This window comes from Oncorhynchus tshawytscha, linkage group LG04, assembly GCF_018296145.1.
Source record: "Oncorhynchus tshawytscha isolate Ot180627B linkage group LG04, Otsh_v2.0, whole genome shotgun sequence".
In the NCBI taxonomy this organism is placed as follows: domain Eukaryota; kingdom Metazoa; phylum Chordata; class Actinopteri; order Salmoniformes; family Salmonidae; genus Oncorhynchus; species Oncorhynchus tshawytscha.
This window is the reverse complement of record NC_056432.1, coordinates 32,242,539-32,269,966: the sequence shown is the minus strand read 5'-3', so window position 1 is coordinate 32,269,966 and position 27,428 is coordinate 32,242,539. Positions and strand designations below refer to the sequence as shown.

General features: G+C 41.7%; 1 protein-coding gene across 1 annotated transcript; it reads left to right on the top strand.

The window, feature by feature from the left end:
* The first annotated feature begins 721 nt into the window (after window positions 1-721).
* LOC112248553 (pleckstrin homology domain-containing family A member 2) lies at window positions 722-27,411 on the top strand. Its single transcript, XM_024417690.2, has 12 exons — window positions 722-941; window positions 2,852-3,016; window positions 6,566-6,622; window positions 6,728-6,776; window positions 17,409-17,506; window positions 23,458-23,586; window positions 23,729-23,830; window positions 23,927-23,995; window positions 24,284-24,354; window positions 24,454-24,517; window positions 24,912-24,989; window positions 25,158-27,411. Exons 2-12 carry the CDS (start codon window positions 2,876-2,878, stop codon window positions 25,620-25,622), a joined length of 1,323 nt encoding a protein of 440 aa, XP_024273458.1. The 5' UTR covers window positions 722-941; window positions 2,852-2,875; the 3' UTR covers window positions 25,623-27,411.
* The last annotated feature ends 17 nt before the right edge of the window (window positions 27,412-27,428 follow it).

Genomic DNA, 27,428 nt, shown 5'->3' with positions numbered 1-27,428 from the left:
TATTAATCAGTTGTGTAAAAAGTACCCAGTTGTCATACTTGAGTAAAAGTAAAGATACCTTAATAGAAAATGACTCAAGTAAAAGTGAAAGTCACCCAGTAAAATACTACTTTAGTAAAAGTCTAAAAGTATTTGGATTAAAATATACTTAAGTATCAAAAGTAAAGGTACAAATAATTTCAAAGTCCTTATATTAAGCAAACCAGTTGGCGCCATATTATTGTTTTTTTTTAATTTACAGAAAGCCAGGGGGCACACTCCAACATAATTTACAAACGAAGCATGTGTTTAGTGAGGCCGCCAGATCAGAGGCAGTAGGGATGGCGCCTTGATAAGCGTGTGAATTGTACCCTTTTCCTGTCCTGCTAAGCATTCTAAATGTAACGAGTACTTTTGGATGTCAGGGAAAATGTATGGAGTAAAAAGTTTATTTTATTTAGGAATGTAGTGAAGTAAAAGTAGTAACAAATATAAATAGTAAAGTACAGATACCCCCCAAAAACACAAATAGTACTTGATAGTATTTTTTACTTGGGTACTTTACACCACGGCTATTAATGTTTGATGACCCAGCACAATGACAGCCATGAAAACAGTTAAAACCTAAAAGTCAACAACAGAGAAATCAGCGGCAGCGCCAGTGAAGAGTCTGGCTACCCAAACTCCTTGTTTCAGCCAGACAAATTCAAGAGTTCATGTCAACGCAGTTCCTCATACTGTAGCTACTGCAAAAATCGACAAGAGACTAGATCATTTCCGGGATTGGTTCATTCTAATCGCGAGCCCTACCAGGAAAGAAGCCTCAGCTGACAGCGGTGTTCGGGTGCCGCATATATTTCAGATTTTAGACAGATGTCAACTAAGAGTAAAAACAGATTTAAACGAGACGTGTTTTACTCTTTGCGACACTTGGGACGCACGCACACCGAACAGTAAAACGGGTAAGTTTTGTGTGTCTGTATGTGTGTGTTGGGGGGAGTAGCCTAGGTGTGGCAGACATACCTAGAGTTGTGGTTGGCATATCGTTTCAGCATTAAACTTTCATGTCATCTCAACCTGATGCTAAATTATTGCTTTATTGGGCGGCATAGTTATTCTCCATACAAGTCGACAACTAGTGAAATAACTGACAGAGTATCTAGCCTACAGAACATAGCCCACTGAGCACCTGATCAAATAATAATGTAGGCATATCTATGATACAGGATGGGTTCCACGTGGATCTGATCCTTCTGGAACAGTGACACTAATACTCAGATTTTTCACTTGTCAAATAAAAAACAATGATTGCAGAACTAAACAAACCATGCAACTCTATGCACAATGACTATTTTTAACATTTTCCACATACAATTTTTACAAAAACACATTTACTTGAAGAACAATGCAGATGCAAAGTTTGGAAACAGAATAATGTTTTATGCTGTCATTCTGTTACCAAACATTACATCTGCACTGTTGGAATGCACGGTGGAATTGCCCTCCTATAGTATTCATATGTAGCCTCTATCTCTGTATCTGCTCCTCATTCTGTTTGGAGAATAATAGCTGTACATTAATAAACACAACTTTATGATTCACACTAATCAGTAGGGTTGTGAAGATTCTGGAATTTGGGGTAACAATTAATTGTCATGCAAATGGTCACTGTTGTCTTAATTGTTTTGAGCTTGTGATGCATCTTTTGAAAATGACCTACTACTTGCCTAATGAATATCACAGCTTGGTGACACCCCTGTCTCAAAACTGGTTTTGACCACATTGAACTTTTGGAAATGAAGCTTCTCCCGACCATGCCGTTCTGCTCGTAAAATGACTACCAACTTTACCCAATTCATGTAAAAATGAAAAACTGCTATTGGGTAAACTATATCTACTAGAATATAAAGTCCTCCCCTTCTACTAAAATGCATGTATTAAGACAATTTTTGTTGTTGTTCAGAGTTATTTTCATTAATTGTCGGTTAAACAATTATAGGATAACTTTGCCAGCCCTGTGAATAAGGCCTACATAGACAGCATGGTACCAAACACAAATCCCTTTTAACCCAATAATAATGTAATGCTAAATTTAAATGCATCAAATGTCCCATGTCTTGTAAAGATTGAGAACTACTTAAAGTTTGCTATAGATGCCAATATATAATTTCAGACTTGGTCACTCCTGCTATGCTAAATACCCGAAACAGATGCTTTTTCTGATGTCAAAGCACTGTGTGTGTGTGTGTGTGTGTGTGTGTGTGTGTTAATTTCTTTCTTTCCTTTAACAACACAATGAACACGAAATGTTCTTCATATTGCTGTTCCGGAGGAGACGTTGTGTTTATGTGACCAGGCAGGTGCATCTACTGTACAGACAGGCATCAGTCAGGATGATGTCAAGTCCTCAGCATGTCAGTATCTGACAAGAGTTAGGTTAGGTTGTCCTCTAATGTTCATTCCCTTGTCTCTCTCTGACCTGCCCCCCTTTTCTCATCTATATCTCTCCCTTCCTCCTCTTCTCTGCCTGCCCCCCCATCTATCTGACCAGATGAAATGTGCCTGTATGCAGATCTGTTTAGTAGTCTATAATTTCCAGCTGTGGTGAATCCTCTGGTTAGCAGCACAGCTTGAGGCCTTATGCTTAGCTAGGCTGCCTCAATAACGTCACATGAAAAACTGCTGTGTGTGTGTGTGTAACATGACTGCTCGCTCTCTTCCTCTCTTTTGGGCAAATATTCACTGCCAACTGTTACTGTTGCTCTAAAAGAGGATTTGGGTTTTCTGAAGAATTGGAAGCCTATGTCATTACTATGCAAGATTTATTTCAAAATGCTTTACAAATAGACTCCTCCCACTCTCCATCTCTCAGTGATATGTGGTAGCAGGCAGCACTATGCCATACGTGGACAGGCAGAACCGTGTGTGTGGCTTCCTGGATATTGAGGAGAAGGAGGGCAGCAGTCGCTTCCAGAGACGCTACTTCATACTGGACACACAGGGCAACACACTGCAGTGGTACATGGACAACCCCCAGGTACACACACACAGTCATTATAGTCCCTGCACAAACACACATGACCTCTGATGTATCTGAGGCAGAGTGTGTTCAAATAGTGTGTGTGTTCTGCCGCTAGCAGGGTAGAGGAAGTGAGACTGGGAGTAGAAGGTTTTTAACTCTCTTTCTGCCTGCATAAGTGCTTGTTGTTAGGCTTTGGGCGATTCCACGGTATACGGTAATAACGGTATATTTCGAAATACCGACGGTATGATTTTCAATACTGTTAAAATAAATAAATATATACAGGGCATTCAGAAAGTATTCAGACCTCTTGACTTTTTCCACATTTTGTTACATTACAGCCTTATTCTAAAATGTATTAAATGTAATTTTTTCCCCTCATCAATCTACACACAATACCCCGTAATGACAAAGCGAAAACAGATTTTTAGAAATGTTTGCAAATAAATTAAAAACAGAAATACCTTATTTACATAAGTATTCACACCCTTTGCTATGAGACTTGAAATTGAGCTTGGGTGCATCCTGTTTTCATTGATCATCCTTGAGCAGCTGTTTCTACAACTTGATTGGAGTCCACCTGTGGTAAATTCAATTGATTGGACATGATTTGGAAAGGCAAACACCTGCCTATATAAGGTCCCACAGTTGACAGTGCATGTCCGAACAAAAACAAAGCCATGAGGTTGAAGGAATTGTCCTTAGACCTCAGAGACAGGATTGTGTTGGCACAGATCTGGTATAGGGTACCAAAAATTGTCTGCAGCATTGAATGTCACCAAGAACACAGTGGCCTCCTCCATCACCTTTCCTAGAGCTGTCCACCCGGCCATACTGAGCAATCGGGGGAGAAGGGCCTTGGTCATGGAGGTGACCAATGACCCGAAGGTCACTCTGACAGAGCTCCAGAGTTCTTCTGTGGGGATGGGAGAAACTTCCAGAAGGGGAAACCATTTCTGCAGCACTCCACCAATCAGGCCTTTATGGTAGAGTCCTCAGACGTAAGCCACTCCTCAGTAAAAGGCACATAACAGCCTGCTTAGACTTTGCCAAAAGGCACCTAAAGGACTCTCAGACCATGGGACACAAGATTCTTTGGTCTGATGAATACAAGATTGAACTCTTTGGCCTGAATGCCAACCGTCACCATCTCTGTGGTGAAGCATGGTGGCGGCAGCATCATGCTGTTGGGAGGTTTTTCAGCGGCAGGGACTGGGAGACTAGTCATGATCGAGGAAAAGATGAACGGAGCGAAGTACAGAGATCCTTGATGAAAACCTGCTCCAGAGCGCTCAGGACCTCAGAATGGGGCAAAGGTTCACCTTCCAACAGGACAACAACCCTAGGCATACAGCCAAGACAACGCAGGAGTGGCGTCAGGACAAGTCTCTGAATGTCCTTGAGTGGCCCAGCCAGAGCCCGGAGTTGAACTCAGTCGAACATCTCTGGAGAGACCTGAAAAAAGCTGTGAAGAGACGCTCCCCATCCAACCTGACAGAGCTTGAAAGGATCTGCAGAGAAGAATGGGAGAAACTCCCCAAATACAGGTGTGCCAAGCTTGTAGCGTCATACCCGAGAAGACTCGAGGCTGTAATCGCTGCCAAAGGTGCTTCAACAAAGTACCGAGTGAAGGGTCTGAATACTTATGTAAATGTGATTTTTCCATTTTTATTTTTTATACATTTGCAAACATTTCTAAACCTCTTTTTGCTTTGTCATTATGGGTATTGTGTGTAGATCGATGAGGGAGGGAAACTATTTAACCAATTTTAAAATAAGGCTGTAGCATAACAAAATGTCAAGGGGTCTGAAAACGTTCCGTGTGTGTGTGGTATACTGTACTAGTCAAAAGTTTGGACACCTACTCATTCAAGGGTTTTTCTTTAGTTTGACTGTTTTCCACATTTTAGAATAGTATTGAAGACACCAAATCTATGAAATAACACATATGGAATCATGTAGTAATCAAAAAGTGTTAAACTAATCAAAATATTTTTGAGATTCTTCAAAGTAGCCACCCTTTGCCTTGATGACAGCTTTGCACACTCTTGGCATTTTCTCAGTCAGATTCACTTGGAATGCTTTTCCAACATTCTTGAAGGAGTTCCCACATATGCTGAGCATTTGTTGGCTGCTTTTCTTTCACTTTAAGACATGAAGGTCAGTCAATCCGGAAAATTCCAAGAACTTCAAGTGCATTTGCAAAAACCATCAAGCGCTATGATGAAACTGGCTCTCATGAGGACCGCCACATGAAAGGAAGACCCAGAGTTACCTCTGCTGCAGAGGATAAGTTCATTAGAGTTACCAGCCTCAGAAAATGCACCCTAAATAAATGCTTCAGAGTTCAAATAACAGACACATCTCCACATCAACTGTTCAGAGGAGACTGTGTGAATCAGGCCTTCATGGTCGAATTGCTATAAAGAAACCACTACTAAAGCACACTAATAATAATAAGAGACTTGCTTGGGCCAAGAAACACGAGAAATTGGAGATTAGACTCCAGGTCTGGAGTCCAGATTTTTGGTTCCAACCGCCACCTCTTTGTGAGATGCAGAGTAGATGAACGGATGATCTTCGAATTTGTGGTTCCCACCATGAAGCGTGGAGGAGGAGGTGTGGGGGTGCTTTGCTGGTGACACTTTAGATGATTTAATAAAAATTCAAGGCACACTTAACCAGCATGGCTACCAGAGCATTTTGCAGCAATACGCCATCCCATCTGGTTTGCGCGTAGTGGGTCTATCATTTTGTTTTTCAACAGGAAAATGACCCAAAACACACCTCCAGGCTGTGTAAGGGCTATTTGACCAATGCGGAGAGTGATGAAGTGCTGTATCAGAAACCTAGCCTCCACAATCACCTGACTGCAACCCAATTGAGATGGTTTGGGATGAGTTGGACTGCAGAGTGAAGGAAAGCAGAATGCCAATAGTGTGCAAAGCTGTCATCAAGGCAAAGGGTGGCTACATTGAAGAATCTGAAATATAAATATATTTTGATTTGTTTAACACTTTCTTACTAAAGGATTCCATATGTGTTATTTCAAAGTTTTGTTGTCTTCAGTATTATTCTATAATGTAAAAATATAGAAATTCCTTGAATGAGTAGTTGTGTCAACTTTTGACTGGTACTGTATATATTTATTTATATATTATTTTTGTGGGGAGGGGTTGAGGGCACCTCTGACTCGCGGGGGTGCAAAATAATAATAATAAATATATATATCCAGCTCAGGGCTACAGCTATGCATTTGCTTTGGTAACTTGCTAGCTAACTGGCTAAATATATAAGTCAAGATTCTTGGTTACAGCAGAGACATTCAATCCCCTCCTGGATCAAGATCCCTGTTGCCTCAATTGTGTTGTGCGTCCCCTCAAAAAAGTATATATACAGTTATATATGTTTATTTGATTATTTATAGCAGCCCTTGTGTGCACATTCAGTAATACCGTATACCCCGGTATGGTACAGAAACGGTATGAAAATCTGGTTACCGCCCCACCCTACTTGTTGTGTTACTGTGTTTATTACACTGTTGTGTTGTATGTCTGCCTCTAGAACCTGCCTAGTGGAGCGAATGCAGTTGGGATTCTGCAGCTGACATACATCTCCAAGGTAACAACACCCTTAAACAGACTACTTAGTAAGGGCAATGTTTTTGATTGATTCCAGACTCTCATCTTCTCTCTCATCTCATCTGTTCCTCTGTTCGGGGGTTAGGTGAGCGAGGCCACGGGGAAACAGAAGTCCAAGACTGAGTTCTGCTTTGGTGAGTCAAAGTGTTTGTTTGAGTGCTTCTGTTTGCGTGAGTATGAGAGTGTAAGGTCTTCTCATGGCCCTGGTGAAACACGTACAGTAAAATGGGGCGGCAGCGTAGCCTAGTGGGGCGGCAGCGTAGCCTAGTGGTTAGAGTGTTGGACTAGTATCCGAAAGGTTGCAAGATTGAATCACCGAGCTGACAAGGTACAAATCTGTCGTTCTGCCCCTGAACAAGGCAGTTAACCCACAGTTCCTAGGCCATCATTGAAAATAAGAATTTGTTCTTAACTGACTTGCCTAGTTAAATAAAGGTAAAATAAATATGAATCGTTCCATTTCATTTCAACAAGCCATGACACCCACCATCTCAGATTGTTCTGAAATTGTTTCTGTAGTTTGAAACATTAGCATTCTTCAAAGTGTTTGGGAGAGATTGAGATGCATTGTCTAGATAAAGAAAGATCTTGTCTGCGTATAATGACATGATGTTATCCGTAGAATTGGGGTAATTTATTTGGATTGCCGAACTGCCTGGGTCAGGGGCTCCATAGACAGGTTGGTTGTTTAGCAACACAACCGACATGTGTGCAACTATGGGGCAAAACAGACAGGGTTTGTTTCGATTGTTGACAATATACATTTGAAGTCGGAAGTTTAAATACACCTTAGCCAAATGCATTTAAATTCAGTTTTTCACAATTCCTGACAATTAATCCTGGTAAAAAAATTCCCTGTCTTAGGTCAGTTAGGATCACCACTTTCTTTTAAGAATGTGAAATGTCAGAATAATTGTAGAGAGAATGATTTATTTCAGCCTTTATTTATTTCATCACATTCTCAGTGGGTCAGAAGTTTACATGCACTCAATTAGTATTTGGTAGCATTGCCTTTAAATTGTTTAACTTGGGTCAGATGTTTTGGGTAGCCTTCCACAAGCTTCCCATCATAAGTTGGGTGAATTTTGGCCCATTCCTCCTGACAGAGCTGGTGTAACTGAGTCAGGTTTGGAGGCCACATTTTCTTTGGGATTTAGTTCAGGGCTTTGTGATGTCCACTCCAATACCTTGACTTTGTTGTCCTTAATCTATTTTTGCCACAACTTTGGAAGTATGCTTGGGGTCATTGTCCATTTGGAAGACCCATTTGCGACCAATTTTTAACGTCCTGACTGATGTCTTGAGATGTTGCGTCAATATATCCACATAATTTTCCTCCTCATGATGTCATCTATTTTGTGAAGTGCACCAGTCCCTCCTGCAGCAAAGCAACCCCACAACATGATGCTGCCACCCCCGTGCTTCACGGTTGGGATGGTGTTCTTCGGTTTGCAAGCCTCCCCCTTTTTCCTCCAAACATAAGGATGGTCATTATGCACAAACAGTTCTATTTTTGTTTCATCAGACCAGAGGACATTTCTCCAAAAAATACGATGTTTGTCCCCATGTGCAGTTGCAAACCGTGGTCTGGCTTTTTTTATGGTGGTTTTGGAGCAGTGGCTTCTTCCTTGCTGAGTGGCCTTTCAGGTTATGTCGATATAGGACTCATTTTACTGTGGATATAGATACTTTTTTACCTGTTTCCTCCAGCATCTTCACAAGGTCCTTTGCTGTTGTTCTGGGATTGATTTACACTTTTCGCACCAAAGTCCGTTCATCTCTAGGAGACAGAACGTGTCTCCTTCCTGAGCGGTATGAAGAACGTGCGGTCCCATGGTGTTTATACTTGCGTACTATTGTTTGTACAGTTGAACGTGTTACCTTCAAGCATTTGGAAATTGCTCCCAAGGATGAAGCACACTTGTGGAGGTCTACAATTATTTTTCTGAGGTCTTGGCTGATTTCTTTTGATTTTCCCATGATGTCAAGCAAAGAGGCACTGAGTTTGAAGGTATGCCTTGAAATACATCCACAGGTACACCTCCAATTGACTCAAATGATGTCAAATAGCCTATCAGAAGCCTCTAAAGCCATGACATAATTTTCTGGAATTTACCAAGCTGGTTAAAAGCACAGTCAACTTAGTGTATTTAAACTTCTGACCCACTGGAATTGTGATACAGTGAAATAATCTGTCTGTAAACAATTGTTGTAAAAATTACTTGTCATGCACAAAGTAGATGTGCCAACCGACTTGACAAAACTTTAGTTTGTTAACAAGAAATGTATGGAGTGGTTGAAAAATGAGTTTTAATGACTCCAACCTAAGTGTATGTAAACTTCTGACTTCAACTGTATATGTATCTTATCCAGAAAGACTTACAGTAGTGAGTCTTTACTTTTCGTACTGGTCCCGCATGGGAATTGAACCCACAACCCTGGCGTTGCAAGCGCCATCCTCTATCAACTGAGCCACATGGCACCCATGTAAGTGATATTTCATCTCCAATGTTTATTGAATAAATAAATGCATTTGCACAATGAGCACTTGTTGTCTCTCAAATACATCATTACAGTTGTTGGTTAGCTAGCAATAATGTTTTTGCCATATTAGCATTGACATGAAATCAGTCAAAATACCTCAAAACAAGACAGCTATCAAGAACAAGATGAAATGAGCCACTTACGATTCCCCACATGCCAGTTTCTTGTCATTCTTGCTAGCAAACTGGCCATCCAGAATCACAACAACACTCTGACTTCTGCCCGATGGAACAGCACACATCTTTTTTGTGACGATATCAGCTAACCCATCTATAGACAATGAAAATAGCAGAGGTGAGATGGGATCACCTTGTCTGCTACTTCTAGTTATTCTGAACGGAGCCAGTATTGCCTGTCATTACTATGGCTGAGGGATTGGCATATAGTAGTTTAATCATGTGTTAAGGTGGGCCTTTGCGCTTCAGCAAGCAAAGGAACAGGGGGGTGCTCAACAACAATGACAAAAATAAGGAATGGTTTACTAAGAAAAACTTGGCTTGATTATTTTGGTATCTGTGTCTCCAGATTCCCAGACACACACATCACTTATGTATATTTTGACATGGCCTATTGATTAACAAGACACAATATCTATCTTATTATGTTATGCTATAATTTGCCATTTACCTTGAAACATATTATAATTTTTTACATTGTTGTGTCTCAATTGGTCACTAGGCTATACATCGAAGCTATGTGCAATGGTCAGGTCACTCTGAGGAAGATGTCAACGTGACGACAAAACGTCAAGTCACCTGTTCGCATCCTGTACAATTGATTTCTTATTGCTCAATTTAATCCATCTGTCTTTTTTTGTTGAGTGCTCCAACTTCTTTTTATCTCAAATGAGTCGTTTTGGAAGTTTCTTCTTGGTAAGCCATTTTCAGTATTTTAGTCATATTAATGAAATTGGTGCCAAGTCCCATATGTTCCAAAAACCGACCATATATGGTATAAAATATGACAATTTTAGTCTCAAAAGTTTTTTTTGTATCGATAGAGAGAGAACTGCGCAAGCAGCTTTGGTTTCTGATGAAGCATGTAAGACGGGGATCATCAACTAGATTGAGCCGCAGGCCAATTTTTTTCTTAAGTGGATGGTCAGGGGGCTGGAACATAATTACAGATATTTTGTAGACTGCAAATTGACTGCAAGAAGCAGAACTTCAAACCTTGTTTACATTTACAGGTTTTTTTCTGGATCAAAATAGGGCTTAGGTGGTGGTAGTGGTGTGGCCAATGGTGCTGTCGCCATCTGAAAATGTAAAAATCCCTCGTGTTGTCCTTAGTGACAACATTTTGCTGTTTTAAAGCCAATTTCCTGCAATTCTACACATTTTGCTATGAGGCTGAGAGAGAAATTAGCCGTTTTAAAGCACATTTTCTGCAATTCTACACATTTATGCTATATAAGTGACTCAGACATTATAGCAAAACCAATGGGGGGCCCATGCCATGGCACAAATACTCCTGAATGCATTTAACATTTTTTGACTATCTAGCTTGACTATCTAGCTTTTATTTTGTTGACTGTTAGTTCTCAAATATGATCTTATTAAAAAATATTTAGGTCCCTTTTCTGCATACTTTATATCTGGTTTTAGTCGTTTACGCAGAAAATGTTTTTCCAACCCAACAAATCATTTTTGGGGACATAGACGTCCCGAAAAGACAATCAGGTGGCCCAGCCAATACTTTTCTATGCAGAAAAAAACAATCACGTACACTGAGTATACAAAACATTAAGAACACCTTCCTGATATTAAGTTACACCCCCCCTGCCCCTTCTTCCCTTTTGCCCTCAGAACAGCCTCAATTGGTCAGGGCATGGACTGTACAAGGTGTCAAGTGTTCCACAGGGATGCTGGCCCATGTTGACTCCAATGCTTCCCACAGTTGTGTCAAGTTGGCTGGATGTCCTTTGGGTGGTGGGTCATTCTTGATACACACGGGAAACTTTTGAATGTGAAAAAACAGCATTGTTGCAGTTCTTGACACAAACTACTATACCCTGTTCAAAGGCACTTAAATATTTTGTCTTGCCCATTCACCCTCTGAATGGCACACATACACAATCCATGTCTCAATTGTCTCAAGGCTTAAAAATCCTTATTTAACCTGTCTCCTCCCCTTCATCTACACTGATTTGAAGTGGATTTAACAAGTGACATCAATAAGGGATCATAGCTTTCTCCTGGTCAGTCTATATCATGGAAGGAGCAGATGTTCGTAACGTTTTGTATACACAGTGTATATCTCTCTATATGTGGAAAAACTTTGGGACAGATTTCCAAAATTAATATCAGTTGGAGCTGATTTTCTGTTTTTTTTAGTCTTTTATGTCCAACAATAAAATAAAATTAAGCAATTTAAAAAAAGAGTCCCTGATGTAAGATAAGTAATAGACGACAAAGGTTATCTGAGGATAATAATTTAACAAACCCGCTTTGGTCTGGATGTACCATTTTGGTAAAGTAAGTTTTGAGATGGAATGACAATGTTTGAAAATAACTGTATATCTGTGTTTATCAAAGATTGTGAGAGCACTGTGTGGCATCTTTACCTTTTTATTGAATAAAACCAAAATTAGTGCTGTATTTCAAATCAAATTTTACATGCTCCGAATACAACAAGTGTAGGTAGACCTTACAGTGGAATGCTTACTTATAAGCCCTTAACCAACAATGCAATTTTTAAAAAAACAAATAATTAAGGAGCAGCAGTAAATAACAGTAGCGGGACTATATACAGGGTATACCGGTACAGAGTCAATGTGCAGGGGCACCAGTGTTGAGGTAATTATGTACATGCAGGTAGGGTTATTAAAGTGGTAATAACAGAGAGTAGCAGCAGCATAAGGGGGGATTGCAAATACTCTGGGTAGTCATTTGATTAGCTGTTCGGGAGTCTTATGGCTTGGGGGTAGAAGCTGTTTGGAAGCCTCTTGGACCTAGACTTGGCGCTCCGGTACAGCTTGCCGTGCGGTAGGAGAGAGAACAGTCTATGACTAGGGTGGCTGGAGTCTGAACATTTTTAGGGCCTTCCTCTGACACCGCCTGGTATGGAGGTCCTGGATGGCAGGAAGCTTGGCCCCGGTGGTGTACTGGGCCGTACACACTACCCTCTGTAGTGCCTTGCGGTCGGAGGCTGAGCAGTTGCCATACCAGGCAGTGATGCAACCAGTGATGCTCTCGATTGTGCAGCTGTAAAACCTTTTTGAGGATCTAAGGACCCATGCCAAATCTTTTATTTACTTCCCTTCCAAATGACCCTTTGATTGGCTGTGTTAATCATTTCGAGTAATAGTTGATTGGTTGGTTCCAAAATATTAAATAGACCTCAGAAGGAATACTGTCCCAACCAGGTGATTTGTCTTTATTCATGCTATCTAATGCCCTTTTTAAGTTCATGGAGAGAGTTTGGCCTCAAATCAAACCTGCTTCAGTTGAGAGAAGAAGAGTTCTTACATTTTTAAAAAGGACTCCGTCTGGCTTGGAGTGGATTTACAATCAGAGGGGTACAATTCTTTATAGAAACGGGGAAACTTTGTCACATGTGCTCCCTCTCTGACCTGTCACCATCGTTACGCGCACTTCCCTGACTCCATCACTTCCCTGATTATCTTCCCTATACAGTGGGGAGAACAAGTATTTGATACACTGCTGATTTTGCAGGTTTTCCTACTTACAAAGCATGTAGAGGTCTGTAATTTTTATCATAGGTACACTTCAACTGAGAGACGGAATCTAAAACAAAAATCCAGAAAATCACATTGTATGATTTTTAAGTAATTAATTTGCATTTTATTGCATGACATAAGTATTTGATACATCAGAAAAGCAGAACTTAATATTTGGTACAGAAACCTTTGTTTGCAATTACAGAGATCATATGTTTCCTGTAGTTCATGACCAGGTTTGCACACACTGCAGCAGGGATTTTGGCCCACTCCTCCATACAGACCTTCTCCAGATCCTTCAGGTTTCGGGGCTGTCGCTGGGCAATACGGACTTTCCGCTCCCTCCAAAGATTTTCTTTTGGGTTCAGGTCTGGAGACTGGCTAGGCCACTCCAGGACCTTGAGATGTTTCTTACGGACCCACTCCTTAGTTGCCCTGGCTGTGTGTTTTGGGTCGTTGTCATACTGGAGGACCCAGCCACGACCCATCTTCAATGCTCTTACTGAGGGAAGGAGGTTTGTTGGCCAAGATCTCGCGATACATGGCCCCATCCATCCTCCCCTCAATACGGTGCAGTCGTCCTGTCCCCTTTGCAGAAAAGCATCCCCAAAGAATGATGTTTCCACCTCCATGCTTCACGGTTGGGATGGTGTTCTTGGGGTTGTACTCATCCTTCTTCCTCCAAACACAGCGAGTGGAGTTTAGACCAAAAAGCTCTATTTTTGTCTCATCAGACCACATGACCTTCTCCCATTCCTCCTCTGGATCATCCAGATGGTCATTGGCAAACTTCAGACGGGCTTGGACATGCGCTGGCTTGAGCAGGGGGACCTTGCGTGCGCTGCAGGATTTTAATCCATGACGGCGTAGTGTTACTAATGGTTTTCTTTGAGACTGTGGTCCCAGCTCTCTTCAGGTCATTGACCAGGTCCTGCCGTGTAGTTCTGGGCTGATCCCTCACCTTCCTCATGATCATTGATGCCCCGCGAGGTGAGTTCTTGCATGGAGCCCCAGACCGAGGGTGATTGACCGTCACCTTGAACTTCCATTTTCAAATAATTGCGCCAACAGTTGTTGCCTTCTCACCAAGCTGCTTGCCTATTGTCCTGTAGCCCACCCCAGCCTTGTGCAGGTCTACAATTTATCCCTGATGTCCTTACGCAGCTCTCTGGTCTTGGCCATTGTGGAGAGGTTGGAGTCTGTTTGATTGTGTGTGTGGACAGGTGCCTTTTTTATACAGGTAACGAGTTCAAACAGGTACAGTTAATACAGGTAATGAGTGGAGAACAGGAGGGCTTCTTAAAGAAAAACGAACAGATCTGTGAGTCGGAATTCTTACTGGTTGGTATGTGATCAAATATTTATGTCATGCAATAAAATGCAAATCACTTACTTAAAAATCATACAATGTGATTTTCTGGATTTTTGTTTTAGATTCGGTCTCTCACAGTTGAAGTGTGCCTATGATAAAAAATTACAGACCTCTACATGCTTTGTAAGTAGGAAACACTGCCGATTTTGCAGGAAACACTGCTGATTTTGCAGGTTATCAAATACTTGTTCTCCCCACTGTATATGTCACTCCCTTTGGTTCCTTCCCTAGGCGTTATTGTTTCTGTTCCTGTGTTATGTCTATGTGTTGTTCGTGTTTCTTATTTTTTGTATTATGTTGTTTATTTATTAAAACACTCACTCCCTGAACTTGCTTCCGAACTCTCAATGCACATCGTTACACTTTAGTTGATATAATTTGGGTTCTGATAGTAATTCGCCTGATTCAGTTTCAATGGTTACAATATCCGCTAATTACTGCGAAGCTTGTTAGCCAAAAGACAACTGTGTCGATTAACATGAAACTAATGCTTAAGTTTATCTCAATGGATGGAATATTCTGATCTCTGTCTTATCATTAGATTTAGTTCTGTCTTGACTTTGAAGAGAGTTGTTGCACTGAAAAGGTATTTGTTGGACGCTCTAACTTCGTTAACAACTTTACCAATTCTGATATCTTCTTTTAAATGTGATTTATTCAGCCCAGATGCAAATGTAGTTGCATTGTTTTTAATAAAACCATTGTCCCATGAATCATCAACTGAATTTTTGTGACTAATTATGAATTCATTCAATTTCATGTGTGTTTCTCAGAGCATTGCTCTATCAATGAGGTTTTAGACTCAAGATAGTTGGAATGTTTGATAGAACAATTAAGGTCTTTCAAATTCCACAAGAGAATAGCTAGTGTTGCCATTGTTTTACTAAAATGTAATTGTTATCTTTAATGTTGATTAGCCCATGGATGTAAAATAAAAAGCAGGACCCACATGGAAACCCACCCATTGGTCTGCTCCCCACTTAGAAGACCCTCTCTATAAACCATTGACACTACTTTATGATAAATAATGCAAGCTTCTTCAATGACTAATTTCTTTGAACAGGGGAAAAGAAACATGACCAGATTCACAGGGAATACATTACATGGTATGGGGAAGCAAGCCACAGCTTCATACTACTTGTCAAAAATAGAGAACTGATACTGTATACTGGTTGTTGGGGTGGGATTGACATGAAGTGTGAGGCTTCCGTGGGTGGCTTTAAAAAAAAATATATATATATATATATTATACACTGCTCAAAAAAAATAAAGGGAACACTTAAACAACACAATGTAACTCCAAGTCAATCACACTTCTGTGAAATCAAACTGTCTACTTAGGAAGCAACACTGATTGACAATAAATTTCACATGCTGTTGTGCAAATGGAATAGACAACAGGTGGAAATTATAGGCAATTAGCAAGACACCCCCAATAAAGGAGTGGTTCTTCAGGTGGGGACCACAGACCACTTCTCAGTTCCTATGCTTCCTGGCTGATGTTTTGGTCACTTTTGAATGCTGGCGGTGCTTTCACTCTAGTGGTAGCATGAGACGGAGTCTTACAACCCACACAAGTGGCTCAGGTAGTGCAGCTCATCCAGGTTGGCACATCAATGCGAGCTGTGGCAAGAAGGTTTGCTGTGTGTGTCAGCATAGTGTCCAGAGCATGGAGGCGCTACCAGGAGACAGGCCAGTACATCAGGAGATGTGGAGGAGGCCGTAGGAGGGCAACAACCCAGCAGCAGGACCGCGACCTCCGCCTTTGTGCAAGGAGGAGCACTGCCAGAGCCCTGCAAAATGACCTCCAGCAGGCCACAAATGTGCATGTTTCTGACCTTTTGAGCAGACACAGACTTCATGAGGGTGGTATGAGGGCCCGACGTCCACAGGTGGGTGTTGTGCTTACAGCCCAACACCGTGCAGGACGTTTGGCATTTGCCAGAGAACACCAAGATTGGCAAATTTGCCACTGGCGCCCTGTGCTCTTCACAGATGAAAGCATGTTCACACTGAGCACGTGACAGACGTGACAGAGTCTGGAGACGCCGTGGAGAACGTTCCGCTGCCTGCAACATCCTCCAGCATGACCGGTTTGGCGGTGGGTCAGTCATGGTGTGGGGTGGCATTTCTTTGGGGGACCGCAAAGCCCTCCATGTACTCGCCAGAGGTAGCCTGACTGCCATTAGGTACCGAGATGAGATCCTCAGACCCCTTGTGAGACCATATGCTGTTGCAGTTGGCCCTGGGTTCCTCCTAATGCAAGACAATGCTAGACCTCATGTGGCTGGAGTGTGTCAGCAGTTCCTGCAAGAGGAAGGCATTGATGTTATGGACTGGCCCGACATGGGACATCATGTCTCGCTCCATCCACCAACGCCACGTTGCACCACAGACTGTCCAGGAGTTGGCGGATGCTTTAGTCCAGGTCTGGGAGGAGATCCCTCAGGAGACCATCCGCCACCTCATCAGGAGCATGCCCAGGCGTTGTAGGGAGGTCATACAGGCACGTGGAGGCCACACACACTACTGAGCCTCATTCTGACTTGTTTTAAGGACATTACATCAAAGTTGGATCAGCCTGTAGTGTGGTTTTCCAATTTAATTTTGAGTGTGACTCCAAATCCAGACCTCCATGGGTTGATAAATTTGATTTCCATTGATAATTTTTGTGTGATTTTGTTGTCAGCACATTCAACTATGTAAAGAAAAAAGTATTTAATAAGAATATTTCATTCATTCAGATCTAGGATGTTATTTTAGTGTTCCCTTTATTTTTGAGCAGTGTGTGTATATATATATATATATATATACACACACACACAATTCCTCATGTCTTACTAATTGGTAGGAAGACGTTTGGTCCGAATCGGATGTTGGGTACTATATTAATTGAATATTATCTGAATCCTATACATTAAAATAGCCAATTTGGGTGCAATCGGTTAGCTTAATTTCTCATAGAATAAATGATATTTCAACAAAATAATGTTTCAGAAATGCTCATCGTATCTGTTGCTAAGAACAATCTAAGATGGTGGGTGTCAACCCTCTTTCTGGTGCTTTCTGAGGTGGAACAACCCATACCTGTTCTGTCCTCCTTGCAGGGATCAGTGCTATTATAACCTCTGTATTTATGTTCTGTATTTCTGTATATAACTATGTCTGCAGTGATCAATGCAGTGTCTCGGCGTTATTTCCTCCATGCCAACGATGCTGCTGACCTGAAAGACTGGGTCCTCGCTCTGAACAAAGCTACCAAGATCACTGTGAGTACCCCAACTCCTGTAGCTAACGTTACCATTAACATATAGTGAGAGACAGGTCAATTTGCCCTTATAATAATTAAACTAACAGCCTTGGTTTCTCAAATAACTGCCTCGCCTGGTTCACCAACTACTTCTCAGATAGAGTTCAGTGTGTCAAATCGGAGGGCCTGTTGTCCGCAACTCTGGCAGCCTCTATGGGGGTGCCACAGGGTTCAATTCTCGGGCCGACTCTTTTCTCTGTATATATCAATGATGTCGCTCTTGCTGCTGGTGATTCTCTGGTCCACCTCTACGCAGACTACACCATTCTGTATACTTCTGGCCCTTCTTTGGGCACTGTGTTAACTTGCCTCCAGACAGCTTCAATGCTATACAACACTCCTTCCGTGGCCTCCAACTGCTCTTAAATGCTAGTTAAACTAAATGCATGCTCTTTAACCGATCGCTATCTGCACCCACCCGCCCAACTAGCATCACTACTCTGGACGGTTCTGACTTAGAATATGTGGACAACTACAAATAGCTAGGGGTCTGGTTAGACTGTAAACTCTCCTTCCAGACTCCCATTAAGCATCTCCAATCCAAATTAAATCTAGAATCGGCTTCCTATTTCGCAACAAAGCATCCTTCACTCATGCTGCTAAACATACCCTCGTAAAACTGACTATCCTACCGATCCTTGACTTTGGCAATGTCATTTACAAAATAGCCTCCAACACTACTCAGTAAATTGGGTGCAGTTTATCACAGAGCCATCCGTTTTGTCACCAAAGCCCCATATACTATCCACCACTGCGACCTGTATGCTCTCATTGGCATATTCGTCGACGAACCCACTGGCTCCAGGTCATCTATAAGTCTTTGCTAGGTAAAGCCCCGCCTTATCTCCGATCACTGGTCACCATAGCAACACCCACCCATAGCACGCGCTCCAGCAGGTATATTTCACTGGTCATCCCCAAAGCCAACTCCTCCTTTGGCTGATTTTCCTTCCAGTTCTCTGCTGCCAATGACTGGAACAAATTTCAAAAATCACTGAAGCTGGAAACTTATATCTCCCTCTAACTTTAAGCATCAGCTGTCAGAGCAGCTTACAGATCACTGCACCTGTACACAGCCAATCTATAAATAGCCCACCCAACTACCTCCCCATATTGTTATTTATTTTTGCTCTTTTGCACCCCAGTATCTCTACTTGCACATCTATCACTCCAATGTTTTATTATTTCGGCACTATGGCCTATTTATTGCCGTACCTCCCTAATCTTACTACATTTGCACACACTGTATATAGATTTTCTATTGTGTTATTGACTGTACATTTGTTTATCCCATGTGTAACTCTGTGTTGTTTTTGTCACACTGCTTTGCTTTATCTTGGCCAAGTTGGAGTTGTAAATGAGAACTTGTTCTCAACTGAGGTGAAATGCAAAATATACAAATTTGATTGATAGGAGAAATAAATTCCCACCATAAAGCACCAGGCAGCTACTTGATTTCTGTGTCTTGACACAACACAGTGCTACTCCTTTCCTCATTTTACGATTGGACCCCCCTCCCCCCACCGCTTATTATGCTTTTGGTTTGGCACGAGCACATACTCTCACAATCTCTCATCTAGAATATGAGGAAATGGTGAAACAGGACAGCATGATTTGTGTTTTGAGGTTTCACAGAGCACATTCCCTCACAGTGTGTGTTGAATCCTATATTCAGCCTGTGGGGGGTGGGGGGGGGGCTTTCCACACATACATTGTTTATAATATAATACTGTATATACTGTACCATTTAGCAGATGCTTTTATCCAAAGCGACTTCCATTCATGTGTGCATACATTTTATGTACATGTGGTCCTGGGAATCAAACCCTATCTTGGCGTTGGAAGTAGAGGTCTTCACGGAGCCACTTGTACCTGAATACCCGAGACCCGATCCGGGACCTGAGCAAGTCCGGATCCAGGATTCTAAATAATGTCACGTGTCTGGGCCGGATCTGATTTGATTTTCACGGGTCCATTTGGAACGGGTATTAAAAAAGTGAATTCATAACATATCTGTTCCGGATGGGAATGCCCCAGGTCCATTTGGAATGGGTATTAAAAAAGTGAATTCATGCATATCTGTTCCGGATGGGAATGCCCCAGGTCCATTTGGAACGGGTATTAAAAAAGTGAATTCATAACATATCTGTTCCGGATGGGAATGCCCCAGGTCCATTTGGAATGGGTATTAAAAAAGTGAATTCATGCATATCTGTTCCGGATGGGAATGCCCCAGGTCCATTTGGAACGGGTATTAAAAAGTGAATTCATAACATATCTGTTCCGGATGGGAATGCCCCAGGTCCATTTGGAACGGGTATTAAAAAAGTGAATTCATAACATATCTGTTCCGGATGGGAATGCCCCAGGTCCATTTGGAACGGGTATTAAAAAAGTGAATTCATGCATATCTGTTCCGGATGGGAATGCCCCAGGTCCATTTGGAACGGGTATTAAAAAAGTGAATTCATGCATATCTGTTCCGGATGGGAATGCCCCAGGTCCATTTGGAACGGGTATTAAAAAAGTGAATTCATGCATATCTGTTCCGGATGGGAATGCCCCAGGTCCATTTCGGAACGGGTCCAACTTTTTGGACCCGTGAAGGCCTCTAGTTGCAAGTGCCATGCTCTACCAGGACCACACACATCTGCTGTTTGTCTGTGGAGCTGCCGTAAAAATCTGACACACACACACACACACACAAACTTCTTGACCAGAGAGTTTAATGCTGAAGGCCTGTAACTCCTCCCCTCCACACTTCTACAGAAGGCTGAGAGCAGCAATTAGTGGTTATGTCCCAATAATCTTTATTTTCTCCGTCTTTTTTTCTCCTGAAGTGTGCACTCGTTCACCACTCCACATAAATGTGAAAATATAGGATTGGTGTAGGCCTAGAGGGAGTTTCCATATACAGTGCCTTGAGAAAGTATTCATACCCCTTGACTTCCACATTTTGTGTTACAGCCTGATTTTTTTTTTCACGTATCTACACACAATACCCCATAATGACAAAGTGAAAACATGTTTTTAGAAATGTTTGCAAATGTATTGAAAATTAAATTCAGAAATATCTCATTTACTTAAATATTCACACCCCTGAGTCAATACATGTTAGAATCTTCAAGCTCTGTCAAGTTGGTTGTTTATCATTGCTAGACAGCCATTTTCAAATCTTGCCATAGATTTTTGAGCTGATTTTAATTCAAAACTATAACTAGGCCACTCAGGAACATTCATGTCGTCTTGGTAAGCTACTCCGGTGTATATCAAATCACATTAACAGATGTTATTGAAGGGGTAGTGAAATGCTTGTGCTTCTATCTCCGACAGTGCAGTAATATCTAACAAATTACACAACATATACCCAGTTCCCAATAAATCTAAGTAGAAATGAACTAAGACTATATACATATGGACGAGCAACGTCAGAGCGGAACGGACTAAGATACAGTAGAATAGTATAGAAACAACAGTATATACATATGAGATGAGTAATGCAAGATACAGTATGTAAGCATTATTAAGTCAATGAGATACTGTAGAATAGTGTAGAAAACAGTATATTCCTATGAGATGAGCAATGCCAGATATGTAAACAGTATATTTGGCCTTTGTTTTAGGTTCTTGTCCTGCTGACAGGTGAAATTTGTCTCCCGGTGTTTTTGGAAAGCAGACTGAACACCAGGTTTTCCTCTCGGATTTTGCCTGTGCTTAGCTCTATTCCGTTTCTTTTTATCCCAAAAAACTCCAGAGTCCTTGCCGATGATAAGCATACTCATAACATGATGCAGCCACCACCATGCTTTTAAATCTATAGTGTTGTACTCAGTGATGTGTTGTGTTGAATTTACCTCCATCATAACATTTTTTATCAGGTCATAAAGTCAATTTATTTATTTATTTTTTTGCCTTATTGCAAACAGAATGCATGTTTTAGAATATTTCTGTTCTGTACAGGCTTGCTTCTTTTCACTCTGTCATTTAGGTTAGTATTGTGGAGTAACTACACTATTTATTTATTTATTTTGAATTTTTTTACATTTAGTGTGTAGATCAGCTTTAATATTGCAGATAGATTGTAGTTTCCATCAATCTAATTGTCTGCATCACTTCCAATCCCCCATATATATTTTTTGCTTATACACACACACACACCTTTAAAAAAAATATAGTTTCCTTTATTACCCTACCACCCTTCCCCCAATTGGAGCGAACTAATGAACAACAACGCTTAGGCCTGTATTTCCAGCTTATACAAACTATATACATTTAATGGACAGTCTATTCTACAATAGTTCTATTTTGTTTGTTTTTACTCCCGCCCTTCCTCAACCTCTCCCATCTATTCCTGACTTCCATCTGGTTTGATTTCTATTTGCCATATATTTCAAACTGCTCTTTCATAGAAGTTCTTAACCTATATATGTTTACCGGGCACAGTATGTTTTACATTAATTATCTTGTTATTAGTCCCAACCTTCAGCTCCATTAGACCCCTCCCATCTATCTCTTAACACCATCCATATTGGATTTCTATTTGCCATTCCGTTTCTTTTTATCACAAAAAAACTCTAGAGTCCTTGCCGATGACAAGCATACTCATAACATGATGCAGCCACTAGTATGCTTGTAAATCTATAGCGTGGTACTCAGTGATATGTTGTTGGATTTGCCTCAATCACAACGCTTTGTATTCAGGACATAGTTAGTAGTTCATTTATTTTATTTTTTATACTTTACTGCTTTATTGCAAACAGAATGCAAGTTTTTTGTATATTTTTATTCTGTACAGGCTTGCTTCTTTTCACTCTGTCATTTAGGTTAGTATTGTGGAGTAACTACACTTGTTGATCCATCCTCAGTTTTCTTCTATCACAGCCATTTTGCTCTGTAAAATCACCGTTGGCCTCATGGTGAAATCCCTGAGCGGCTTCTTTCCTCTCCGGCAACTGAGTTAGGAAGGACGCCTGCATCTTTGTAGTGACTGGGTGTATTGATACACCATCCAAAGTCGAATTAATAACTTAACCATGCTCAAAAGGATATTCAATGCTTGCTTTTTTTAATCCACCTACCAATAGGTGCCCTTCTTTGTGAGGCATTGGAAAACCTCCCTGGTCTTTGTGGTTGAATCGGTGTTTGAAATTCACTGCTCGACTGAGGGACCTTACAGATGATAATTGTATGTGGTGGGTGAGGTAGTCATTAAAAAATAATGTTAAACATTATTATTTCACACAGTGAGTCCATGCAACTTATTATGTGACTTGTTAAGCTAATTTTTACTCCTGATCTTATTTAGGCTTGCCATAACAAAGGGGCGGAATTTTTATTGACTCAACTTTGAACTAATTTGTAAAAATGTCTAAAAACATCATTCCACTTTGACATTATAGGATATTATGTGTAGGCCAGTGACACAAAATCTCTATTTAATCAAATTTATATTCAGGCTGTAACACAACAAAATGTGGAAAAAGTCAATGGGTGCGAATACTTTCGTACGGCACTGTAGCAGTCATTTTCTTTCCAATCCATGAAGGGAAGTGTCACACTTCGGGAGGAAGGAGAGATTATTGGAACCTGTGTCAGAAAGGTCACCACTATCTGTGGCTCTGTGAGGCTGAAGTGTGGTGCTGCTTTCTTCTCTATTGTCACCTGTCCTCACACAACTCTCGCTCTTCCACTTCCTCTTTAACCGCCCAGTATTCCCATTGAAGAAACCCTGTATGCCTTATGGGCCTTGTTTATCTCACATTTCTTGTTTATCACTCCATAAATGTGTTATAATGCATTTATAGTTTCATAGGATATCAATAAGTAAACCTGAATGGTAATGTGTTGTTGGCTAAAGGCCAACTGCTAGCTGTGTGTTTGACTTATTGCTCAAACTGTTGTTTTCTGTAGGTCCCTAAAGCAGGGCCTCTCCAGCCCAGATCAGAGGTTTCTACAGTAACCGGTGAGGCAGGGGGTAAGAGGCTGGCCTACAAGACTGAGATCATCGGGGGAGTGGTGGTACACACACCCATCTACCAGGTACTATGGTCTAGACCAAATATACTAATATACTATTGCCAAATAGACCAGATATACTATTGCCATGATGACAGTGAAGATGGCGGTAATGATGACGTGATGATGATGATAGTTGTGAGGATGATAATTGTGTGTGTTGCAGAATGAGGGGGGAGAAATGGAGGTAGGGGACAGGAGGGTCTCCTCTGTAGGCAGTAGACCAGGTGTACTGAGGTGTGGCTATTGTGTCAAACAGGGTAACGTGGTGAGTACACACACACACACACACACACACACACACACACACGCTCGTACACACACACACACACACACTTTTGAACTAATCTGTTGTGTGTTTCAGAGGAAAAGCTGGAAGAGACGTTTCTTCACACTGGACCACAACGCTGTCAGTTACTACAAGTGTGAGATGGTGAGGTCATATCCTGTCCCTCTCCTCTGTGTGTGGCTCTGGGTGGTAACGCTGTTGCTGTTTAGACCTCACTGGGGTGTAATTACAGATGTCCTCATGGATTTGGGATAGGAAATACAAACCAAGCCAATACATTCTAGGAAAAATCATGTGTCCTCCATGTTTAAGTCTTTGGTTCTGGTTTTGTGTGTTTAGTGTTCTGTGTGACAGATATGTCAGTGGAATGGAGTAAAGTGGTGTTTTTCTGATGTGCGCGTGTGTGTAACCTGCATTTAATATGTATTTCAGGATAAGGAGCCCCTGAGAACTGTTTCTCTGAGAGACATTCAGAAGGTCCATGAGTGTCTGGTGAAATCTGGGTGAGAGTCAGACACCTCTTTTTCTCTCGTTCTCTTGACACCAGACACAAACACACACAAACACAGAAGCTCAATGTCTTACCCACTCATCTCTGTCAGGGACCTGCTGATGAGAGATAACCTGTTTGAAATCATCACCAGCTCCAGGGTCTTCTACGTCCAGGTAGGAGGTGTGTGTGTGTGTGTGTGTGTGTGTGTGTGTGTGTGTGTGTGTGTGTGTGTGTGTGTGTGTGTGTGTGTGTGTGTGTGTGTGTGTGTGTGTGTGTGTGTGTGTGTGTGTGTTATCGTCAGTTGGGCTTCCAGCTGTGTTGACTCCTCTCTGGCTTGATGCTCTGTTGCTCATGTGTGGCCTTACTTCTGTTTTTGGAGAAATGGACAGGATGTTTTTTGTGAATTGGAGGAGTACTTTCCCAACACTTAACCGTAAGAACAATAACATCCCTTGTCCCCCCATGGGAGAACAGCTGACTAGAGGCAGGGGCCTCAGATCACAGAGAGGTGTGTGCTTACTGAGTTGTTTAAGCGTGATGTGTAAGCATGTGCTGGTTTTGTTGCAGACAGACACTCCAGAGGACATGCAGGGCTGGATCAGAGACATTGAGTTGAAGATACAGGATTTCAGAGGCCCTGCCAAGGTAGATTTAGATACATACAAAAGCCTCAAATCACAACTTTGCCCCACATGATCCGACGGGCCGACTAGCAATTCAGACCAGTACTATTAGTGGTCCTTATGGCATGCCCAAATGCAAGCGTGATTCAATGGGGGAATTGGAAAAATGGAATCTCTCTCTCTCTCTCAGGGTTCTGCATTTACGTTTGCCTCCTCACTGTATCGCCATGGTAACTCCTCCCACCCACCCTCTGTGTTCCGTGGTCGCCAGGGAGATGACAGGAGACCCCCACTAGTGAAGTCATGTTCCGTGGCCCCGGGGTGGCAGCCCTGGACCCCAGTACCCCAAAGAGAGGCTCCCGCTCTGGGCACACTGGACAAGGACAGTCTCTTTAGCAATCTGCCCTCCAGTCTTTCCTCTCGCTCCACCTCTTCCTCCTCATCTTCATCCTCCCCCTCCACTCCCACTTTCATCCCACAGGGGGTCCCAGCTTCAGCACTAGCCAGTGGTGTGGGGGTCCCAGCCTGCCCTGGCCCCATAGCTCCAGACCCCTCCAGCAGCCGGAGGAGACACCGCTCTCAGCCTCAGCCCCCCAAAGACCGCAGCTTCCCTTTCAGCCTGGACGATGATGGCATCCGCACCACCGACGTCTAGAACCAACCACTTCTAGAATCAACAAAACTCTGGATCCAACAATATATAGAACCACCATCTAGAACCAATGTGTAGACAGACAAACAATGACACTTGTTTGAGTGCTTTCTACCGTTGAAAGACTGAACCTCCCTCCCCCACCCCCTTCTCCTCTGCTCTAAGAGTTTCACAGGCCTGCTGCTGAAGCTACGTCTGCTGTGGGTCTGTTTGGTGAGGTAGCCCTGGTGGGGGAGGGTAGTGAAGTAAACTGGGGTTCCTGGATGCGTTCTCTCACTGAGGGGTGTGTCAGTAGTGGCTGTGGGCTTTTGGTATAGAGGCTTTTGGTATGGTGACTCGGAGAGAGCAGTCTTGGGCAGACTGGGAGGGGTTATCAGTATTAGAGTGTCTGGTGGAATGTGAAGGATATGTTATTTTATTGTACGATTTCCTCTTTAAACTTGAATGTAGTCCACCCAGATACTGAGATGAAGGAAGGTGGATGCTGTGGTGGAGCCTGGTCTGTCTACCGAACACCCTCCACTAGTCTAAGTCAGCTGGTCTTTTGCTTGTATTAACCAAGGCTACGTCCCAATTGGCACCCACTATGGGTCCTGGTCAAAAGTAGTACACTATATAATGAATATGGTGCCACTGCCAATTGGGACCAAACCCAACATGTTAGTGTCTGTGGCTCTGCCTGTAGACAGTCCTGTTCCCTTGTTAGACTGCATCCAATTGCGTCAAATCGCTACATCAGCAGCACATTTTGTATATACACTTTTAGCGTATTTCTGCTCAAATGCAAATGATCTACTATGGTATTGTGTCATGTCACATGTTGTGTTTTGCCTGCCTGCACCTCACCGACCCAGGTCCAGGTGTGCTTTTCCCTTGTCTTTAAACTTAACCTGTCATGTTTCTGATTCTTTACATAGACTCCTGTTATAAATCACAAACGTGTGTGTGTGTGTGTGTGTGTGTGTGTGTGTGTGTGTGTGTGTGTGTGTGTGTGTGTGTGTGTGTGTGTGTGTGTGTGTGTGTGTGTGTGTGTGTGTGTGTGTGTGTGTGTGTGTGTCAGACATCGGTTCAAATACTATTTAATGTATTTGAATTAATTTTCAATACATTTGAAATATGTATTCAGATAACCTTTTATTTGAAAAAAACAAGTAGTTGAATATTGGAATGTATTTGGACTTACACTTGGAAAGTATTTGAAAATACTTAAATACACTCCCATACATTTAACCCAGTTATTTGAAAATAGTATTTGAAATAAGTATTTGAAAATACTTTTAAAATACAATTTGGTCGACTATTTGATTTTTGTTTTTACAAATAGCTCAAATAAAAGTACCTGTTTTGGGCTGTGTATTTGAAAACACTGAAAAAAAGTATTTAAATAACAAATGCTCAAATACACATGTATTTGAACCCAGAGTGTGTGTGTATCTGTGTGTTGAGGTTATCATGGTTGACTAGCTGGTCAAACATATTAGAGACAGGATAATGTTTGTTTTTAAGTTAAGGCATCTTTGATTTCTGTATATGCTCTTTTAGCATTTTGCAGTACTGTAATTCCGGAAAGAGAAAGGTTAAATTCTAATGTCTGCTATTTCTATTGCAATTTCATGTATTTTGCTCTTCTGGTTACTGTTTTCTGTGATTAATTCCCGTGGTACAGTATTTCAGATGTAATGGACTGCCTTCTACCTCGTACCTGGTGTCCACTCACCTACCTGATAATAATGGTGTTGTTGTTTTTTTACTTATAAGCAAGTGCATTAAATAATAAGACAAAAGCTTTTTAGTTCTGTTGTGAAGTTT

Coding starts and splice junctions, on each gene's coding strand:
- LOC112248553 (XM_024417690.2), top strand. CDS start 2,876: ATGCCATACGTGGACAGGCAGAACCGTGTGTGTGGCTTCCTGGATATT. Junction 24,355..24,453: donor GAGTGTCTGGTGAAATCTGG/GTGAGAGTCAGA, acceptor CATCTCTGTCAG/GGACCTGCTGATGAGAGATA. Junction 24,518..24,911: donor CCAGGGTCTTCTACGTCCAG/GTAGGAGGTGTG, acceptor GTTTTGTTGCAG/ACAGACACTCCAGAGGACAT.